At 31.2% G+C, this 8,388-nt stretch overlaps 1 protein-coding gene across 1 annotated transcript; it reads right to left on the reverse strand.

Annotated features, from left to right (window-relative positions):
- Positions 1-585: 585 nt before the first annotated feature.
- On the reverse strand, positions 586-7,315 carry LOC126821549 (enolase-phosphatase E1-like). The gene is made up of 8 exons (XM_056100949.1): positions 6,473-7,315; positions 5,878-6,322; positions 3,583-3,779; positions 3,223-3,309; positions 3,136-3,139; positions 2,287-2,876; positions 1,942-2,184; positions 586-642 (listed from the first exon to the last, which is right to left on the reverse strand). Exons 1-8 carry the CDS (start codon positions 7,313-7,315, stop codon positions 586-588), a joined length of 2,466 nt encoding a protein of 821 aa, XP_055956924.1.
- Between the last annotated feature and the right edge of the window lie 1,073 nt (positions 7,316-8,388).

Below are 8,388 nucleotides of genomic sequence, written 5' to 3' on the forward strand. Positions count from 1 at the left end.
GTCTAACGGCTAAAGTTATAATTCAATTAACAATTAACTGGCCTACTGGTTTTCAACAATTTCGGATAATTGCTGTCGAAGAGTGGTTACCGTTGATCACTTTGAAAAATCTTATTGATGATCTAGCAGCTACAGTAGAGCTAATAATCCTAACGACTTGAAGTTGATGTTTATGGGATAAAGATTTTCAATTATGTTTGCGGACTACTTTGAGAGCTATTGTCCTTGATCCCTCAGAAAAAAAAAATCCTAAATAAATTTTTAATTGGTGTCGATGTTCCCAAGGAAGGCAATATTAATAATGATTTCTGATAATTACTTCCATGGTTATTACCCTTGTTTACTTTTAAAAATTATGGTTGTTGTAATGGCTAAAATTACCATGATCTGATTGACATGCGTTTTACATTTGTTGTTGATGTTAGTGCTAGGAAGAAACTTATCAACTTATAACAATTTCCGATAATTACATAATCACTTATTAGGGACCAATAAAAAAAACTCTGAAAGTAATTATTAGATATTGAAAATCAACAACTAGGATTCCTGCTTCTAATGAACTTACACGTTATATAAATTTCCACATCAATGAGCCTCAAGAGCATCCATGTTCACAAGCTCAAGACTTCTTTCAACTTCTTTCTTTCGTTCATGAACATAAACACAGTAATCAATTATATGATCACATTAGCTTCTAAAGCACCCCCAACGGAAATAATGCTTACAGTAACTGCGGGAAAAACAATCGACCTCTTCAGAAGATAAACAACATTTTTAATTTTCAAGTCAACCGGACGATAACCGCAGAGCAGGGGTTCCCATTCTGAGCGACTAGCAAGCGCCGTCTCGCGGTGTATGAGGACCCTCCTAGAATGCGTTAAAAACGAGTTTTGCGAGCATTTCAGAAGAAGAAACTTACTCATCGAATTCAAAATCTGTCGCGATCCCATGGCAACTTAGCGACCGTGGCGAATATCAAGTGACTCCATTTGGTTTCGCGACCCCACAAATGGGAACCCCGGCCCTACAGGTTGATATTTGGTTGTTATTTATATAAAACAATATTAGTTTGTATTCGGTCAAGATATCCGAAAGGGATTGGGAAATAGGAAGCCTATGTAAAACCACTCACCCTAAGAGTGTCTATAACAGTGGTGCGCAGAGAAAGTGCGACGACCTAGAGCATCCATTTAAGGGGGTATACGGTTCCAAAAATGTATCAACATTTTATTTATTGCGATTATTGATAATTTGCATAATTCATCTTTCTTGAGCTGCGATACATTTGACCTAACCGCTTATCAATCGGCGATTCTGTCAGGAATACAGTCAAACTGTAACATGGCCAGCATTGTTTTCTTTTTCTTTTTTGTGGGGATGGGGTGTGTGGGTGTGGGTGTGTGTGTGTGGGGGGGGGGGGGGCTTGGAATTCAACAGTACATTGATGATGGTTAGACGAGCGCTATGGTACAAAACAGTTAATCTGCTAAAGAGACTGATGCATAAGCTACTCGAAAATATCCCCCGTTATTTTTAGTTTTAGTTATCTAGAAATATACCCTTATTGACTGACCATAAAATCTATGACAAATATATCAAAACAAATAGAAAATGTATAATTTATTTAAAAAACAGTATTTTTTTATGAAATAAATACATGTATATACAAATTTATTTTATGTACATTTAAGGCCAATTCAATCTTTCTACAGCTTCCGCTATATCTTCTGTATCTTTATCTTTAAAAAATTAATGTTTTTATTTTCTTTTTTCCCCTGCCCCCTCCCCCTCGCTTTCTCAATCTGCTTGCTTTTTAACACAGCCACAAGTACACAATTTTCTAAACCGTTTTCCCACTCTGATGAAAAATTTACGGAAATTGCTTTTATTTTTCTCTTTTTTCCCTTCTACAGTTTTTGCTCCATAATTCATTCCCTCCACTAATTCCATTACTATTTCCGTTTCTTCTGTATCCCTCTTATCCATCCCACTGTCTTCCCTTTCTTGGGTTTGTGATTTTATTTCCATCACATCTCTTTCTTCTGTAACCGTAATCTCTTTTTCTCCTGTTTCTCTTTCTTCTGTAATTGTAATCTCCTTTTCTCGGAGTTCTTTTATTTGTGTTTCTTCATTTTCCGTTTCTCTGTTGTTATCTTCTGTTTCTTTACATTTTACTTCTTTATACTCTGTTTCTACATCTTTTACTTCTTTATATTCCGTCTCTACATCTTTTACTTCTTTATATTCTGTTTCTACATCTTTTACTTCTTTATATTCTGTTTCTACATCTTTTACTTCTTTATATTCTATTTCTACATCTTTTAATTCTTTATATTCCGTCTCTACATCTTTTACTTCTTTATATTCTGTTTCTATGTCATCTACTTCTTGGCATTCTGTTTCTACATCTTTTACTTCTTTATATTCTGTTACTGTGTCATCTACTTCTTGACATTCTGTTTCTAAATCGTTTACCTCTTTATACTCTGTTTCTATATCTTTTACTTCTTTATATTCGGTTTCTATATCCTTTACTTCTTTATATTCTGTATCTACATCTTGTACTTCTTTATATTCTGTTTCTACATCTTTTACTTCTTGACATTCTGTTTCTACATCATTTACTTCTTTATATTCTATTTCTACATCTTTTACTTCTTTATATTCTGTATCTACATCTTTTACTTCTTGATGCTCCGTTTCTACATCTTTTACTTCTTGACATTCGGTTTCTATATCTTTTACTTCTTTATACTCGGTTTCTACATCTTTTACTTCTTTATATTCGGTTTCTACATTTTTTACTTCTTTATATTCTGTTTCTACATCGTTGACTTCTTTATATTGTGTTTCTACATCTTTTACTTCTTTATATTCTGTATCTACATCTTTTACTTCTTTATATTCTGTTTCTACATCTTTTACTTCTTTATATTCTATTTCTACATCTTTTAATTCTTTATATTCTATATCTACATCATTTACTTCTTTATATTCTCTCTCTACATCTTTTACTTCTTGATGCTCCGTTTCTACATCTTTTACTTCTTTATATTCTGTTTCGACATCTTTTCCTTCTTTATACACTGTCTCTATGTGATCTACTTCTTGACATGCTGTTTCTACATCCTTTACTTCTCTATATTCTGTTTCTACATCTTTTACTTCTTTATATTCTGTTTCTACATCTTTTACTTCTTTATATTCTGTTTCTATATGTACTTCTTTATATTCTGTTTCTACATCTTTTACTTCTTGACATTCTGTTTCTACGTCTTTTACTTCTTTATATTCTGTTTCTAGATCTTTTTCTTCTTTATATTCCGTTTCTACATCTTTTACTTCTTTATTTTCTGTTTCTACATCCTTTACTTCTTTATACTCTGTATATGTATCTTTTACTTCTTTATACTCTGTTTCTATATCTTTTATTTCTTTATACTCTGTTTCTACATCTTTTATTTCTTTATTTTCTGTGTCTATGTATTTTACTTCTGTATTTTCTGTATCTACACATTTTACTTCTGTATTTTCTGTATCTATATATTTAACTTCTGTATTTTCTGTATCTACACATTTTACTTCTGTATTTTCTGTGTCTATACATTTAACTTCTGTATTTTCTGTATCTACACATTTTACTTCTGTATTTTCTGTTTCTATATATTTAACTTCTGTGTATTCTCTATCTATGTATTTAACTTCTGTGTTTTCTGTGTCTATATATTTAAGTTCTGTAATTTCTGTATCTATACATTTAACTTCTGTATTTTCTGTGTCTATATATTTAACTTCTGTATTTTCTGTATCTATACATTTAACTTCTGTATTTTCTGTATCTATATATTTTACTTCTGTATTTTCTGTGTCTATATATTTAACTTCTGTATTTTCTGTATCTATATATTTAACTTCTGTATTTTCTGTATCTATATATTTAACTTCTGTATTTTCTGTATCTATATATTTAACTTCTGTATTTTCTGTGTCTATATATTTAACTTCTGTATTTTCTGTGTCTATATATTTAACTTCTGTGTATTCTCTATCTATATATTTGACTTCTGTATTTTCTGTGTCTATATATTTAACTTCTGTATTTTCTGTGTCTATATATTTAACTTCTGTATTTTCTGTGTCTATATATTTAACTTCTGTGTATTCTCTATCTATATATTTGACTTCTGTATTTTCTGTGTCTATATATTTAACTTCTGTATTTTCTGTGTCTATATCTTTTACTTCTTTATACTCTGGTGCAGGTACGTTCTTTACTTTCGGATGTGGCCCAAACATATTTGCACGAACTGTGTCAGTGTGTATCTTTATTCTGACCTCTGGTCTTACCAACAAATAGGGTTTGATATTCTCTGGTGGCAAAGTGCTGTTTCTATACAGGTCCATCAGAACATATGGGTTGACTGAAAAAATTAGAATAAAGATAAGGAATAAAATAGGTATGCAAATCAAAACAGGTGGTTAAAAATCAAATTCTGTTCAATCATATATTTTGTGTTAACTGATAAATTATAATAAAAGAATGCGTTTTTGTATTAAAGTCATAGTACACCAGCTTCCATAATCAATCAGTTTAAACTATTTCACTTTTTTAACGTGGTTAATAACTTTTCTGCACCGACAGGGCTAATGAAGACGGGCGTCCCCCATACAAGAACACTCATTGTAATATTGTACACGCACGCATGCACAGGTCTTTGGCTTTTCGCCCAATCCGAACAACTTGACGCAGTTCCATGTCAGGCTCCCTGTCCTGCACCACACACTGGAAAAACAACCATGGAAATTCCCGGAAATCTTCCTCGGCCAACACCGAATCTCACAATTATTGGACAATACCTTACTCACGGAGCCACCGTGGCTCCAGGTACGAAGATCATGACAATTGGTTCGATCTTGAGTGTCATTTTGCGATTGAACACAATAAAAGAAAATCAATGGTACATTAAACACAGGGAGCAACGTTTTGACACGTTCTCTCTTATCGTTTTCAACTAAATAATGATAGAAAACTCAAAGGTTTATACTATATACTAATATGTTTATACTATATAAAGGCAGTGATTCTACTATCTGTCTGCAAAGTGGGTGTCAATTGGTACACGTAAGTATGATTACATATCGAAGGGGATACTAATTACATAAATATATCCAATAGATCTACATTGGATTTTCGTAGCATTCGAACGACTATACGTTGTCCATTACCATGCCCTCATGTAACATATATCTAAACTATTTCCCCATCACTACCGCCTGTTAACAGGCCTTTGGAATACAACCCCGTATCTCTGTTCGGTTATGGGCTGAGTGGAACGCTGTAGGGTTTTGTTACTTACTTTTCTTTTGATTTTTTGTTGATTTGCAGCCGCCAGGAATAACACCTAATAATACAAATTTTCTGTTTGTCTGATTTTGTGCACTTTTCTTGTGTATTTCAAATATCTTGCCATGTTTAAGGCAAAATGCCCTCCCTTCTTTTTTGAAGTATCCTGGCTCCAATCCATTCTCGAGGTCTTCGGGACATGTTGCTATTTCATCGTCTGAAATAATAATGAAACCATGACATGTAATTATGTTATCTTTGATCAGGCGATTGTATGTAAGGTTACCGTGTGGTGTGTAGTCGCGCAGAGACAAAAGGTAACCACAGTAAATAAAAATAAAATTACGCTACTCTCATTGTAAGTTCAATAACTTCTCATTAAAAACATTGAACAAATAGTTCAGGTGAGAAGAAGTAATGCATTTTGTTCTTACCTTTTTTATCTTCTGTTTTTATATCTTGGGTTTCTGTTTTTATATCTTCTTCAGTTTTTATATCTTCAGTTTTTATATCTTCAGTTTCTGTTTTTATACCTCCATCAGTTTCTGTTTTTAAATCTTCAGTTTTTATGTCTTCTTCAGCTTCAGTTTTTATGTTTTTGGTTTTTATATCTTCTTCCGTTGTTATATCTTTTGTTTCTATTTTTGTATCTTCTGCTTTTATATCTTCTTTAGTTTTTATATCTTCTGTTTCCGTTTTTATATCTTCTGTTTCCGTTTTTAAATCTTCTGTTTCCGTTTTTATATCTACTTCAGTTTTTATATCTTCGGTTTCTGTTTTTATACCTTCAGTCTTTATATCTTCTGTTTTTATATTTTCGGTTTCGGTTTTTATGTCTTCTGTTTTTATATCATCTGTTTTTATATCTTCTTCCGTTGTTATATCTTCGGTTTCTATTTTTATATCTTCTGCTTTTATATCTTCTGTGGTTTTTATATCTCCTGTTTTTATATCTTCTTCAGTTTTCATATCTTCAGTCTTTATATCTTCGGTTTTTATATCCCGTGTTTCTCTTTCTAAATCTTTAGTTTTCATATTTGTTTTTATATCTTCTGTTTTTATATCTTCTTCAGCTTCTGTTTTTATATCTTCTGTTTTTATATCTTCTGTTTTTATATCTTCTTCAGCTTCTGTTTTTATGTCTTCAGTTTTTATATCTTCTTCGGTTGTTATATCCTCTGTTTCTGTTTTTATATCGTCTGCTTTTATATCTTCTTCGGTTTTTATATCTTCTTTAGTGTGTATATCTTCTGTTTTTGTATTTAAATCTTCAGTTGTTATATCTTCTGCAGTTTTTATATCTGCTTCTGCAGTTTTTATATCTACTGCAGTTTTCATATCTTCTGATTCGGTTTTTATATCTCCAGTTTCTGCATTTAATTCTTCGGATTTTATATCTTCAGTTTTATTATCTTCTGCAGTTTTTATATCTTGTGTTTCTGTTTTTATATCTCCTACTGTTTCTGTTTCTATCCCTCCAACAGTTTCTGTTTTTAAATCTTCAGTTTTTATGTCTTCTTCAGCTTCGGTTTTTATGTCTTTGGTTTTTATATCTTCTTCCGTTGTTATATCTTTTGTTTCCATTTTTGTATCTTCTGCTTTTATATCTTCTTTAGTTTTTATATCTTCAGTTTTTATATCTTCTGTTTCCGTTTTTAAATCTTCTGTTTCCGTTTTTATATCTACTTCAGTTTTTATATCTTCGGTTTCTGTTTTTATACCTTCAGTCTTTATATCTTCTGTTTTTATATTTTCGGTTTCGGTTTTTATGTCTTCTGTTTTTATATCATCAGTTTTTATATCTTCTTCCGTTGTTATATCTTCGGTTTCTATTTTTATATCTTCTGCTTTTATATCTTCTGTGGTTTTTATAACTCCTGTTTTTATATCTTCTTCAGTTTTCATATCTTCAGTTTTTATATCTTCGGTTTTTATATCCCGTGTTTCTCTTTCTAAATCTTTAGTTTTCATATCTGTTTTTATATCTTCTGTTTTTATATCTTCTTCAGCTTCTGTTTTTATATCTTCTGTTTTTATATCTTCTGTTTTTATATCTTCTTCAGCTTCTGTTTTTATGTCTTCAGTTTTTATATCTTCTTCGGTTGTTATATCCTCTGTTTCTGTTTTTATATCGTCTGCTTTTATATCTTCTTCGGTTTTTATATCTTCTTTAGTTTGTATATCTTCTGTTTTTGTATTTAAATCTTCAGTTGTTATATCTTCTGCAGTTTTTATATCTGCTTCTGCAGTTTTTATATCTACTGCAGTTTTCATATCTTCTGATTCGGTTTTTATATCTCCAGTTTCTGCATTTAATTCTTCGGATTTTATATCTTCAGTTTTTATATCTTCCGCAGTTTTTATATCTTGTGTTTCTGTTTTTATATCTCCTACCGTTTCTGTTTTTATATCTTCCGTTACCGTTGTTATATCTCCCGTTTCTGCTTTTAAATCTTCTGCAGTTTTTATATCTGCTTCTGCAGTTTTTATATCTGCTTCTGTAGTTTTTATATCTTCTGCAGTTTTTATATCTGCTTCTGCAGTTTTTATATCTGCTTCTGTAGTTTTTATATCTTCTGCAGTTTTTATATCTTCTGCAGTTCTCTTATCTTCTGTTTCTTCATCTTTTGATTCATTATCTCCTGTTTTCATAATATCTTCTATTTGTGTATCTTCTCTATCTCGATCTTCAATTTCCATGTCTTCACTTTCTTTACTTTCTGTTGGTGAGTCCCCAAAGGACAAAGGCATTACTCCGAACTTCATTATAGCTGCAAACGGAAGCCAAGTTTACATATTATAGTTTCTCAGTAAAAATATTCCCGTCCCCGAGTTCACAAATTATTCTCAGACTTAAGTTAAGAATTTAATCAAAATTTTTCGCCTTATTTTAACTAAGCTATAGCCCTTTATACAACTTTTATTGTTTTATTGTACCAAATACATCAATAAGAAACTATGTGCAAAGTTTTGTGTTTCTGCATCAAAGATATTTCTCATAAACACTGACTGAAAGTTGAGTAAATTCTTAACTTAAGTCTGAG

The sequence above is a fragment of the Patella vulgata genome, chromosome 5 (assembly GCF_932274485.2).
Source record: "Patella vulgata chromosome 5, xgPatVulg1.2, whole genome shotgun sequence".
NCBI lineage: Eukaryota > Metazoa > Mollusca > Gastropoda > Patellidae > Patella > Patella vulgata.

Bases quoted from the DNA above. Each gene is read 5' to 3' on its own strand.
- LOC126821549 (XM_056100949.1), bottom strand. From the start codon at position 7,315: ATGAAAACTAAAGATTTAGAAAGAGAAACACGGGATATAAAAACCGAA. The intron at 2,185-2,286 runs GTAGAAACAGAA...GTAGAAACAGAG, and splicing joins AATATAAAGAAGTAAAAGAT to TATAAAGAAGTAAAATGTAA. The intron at 643-1,941 runs GTGGAGGGAATG...CATGAACGAAAG, and splicing joins CGGAAATAGTAATGGAATTA to AAAGAAGTTGAAAGAAGTCT.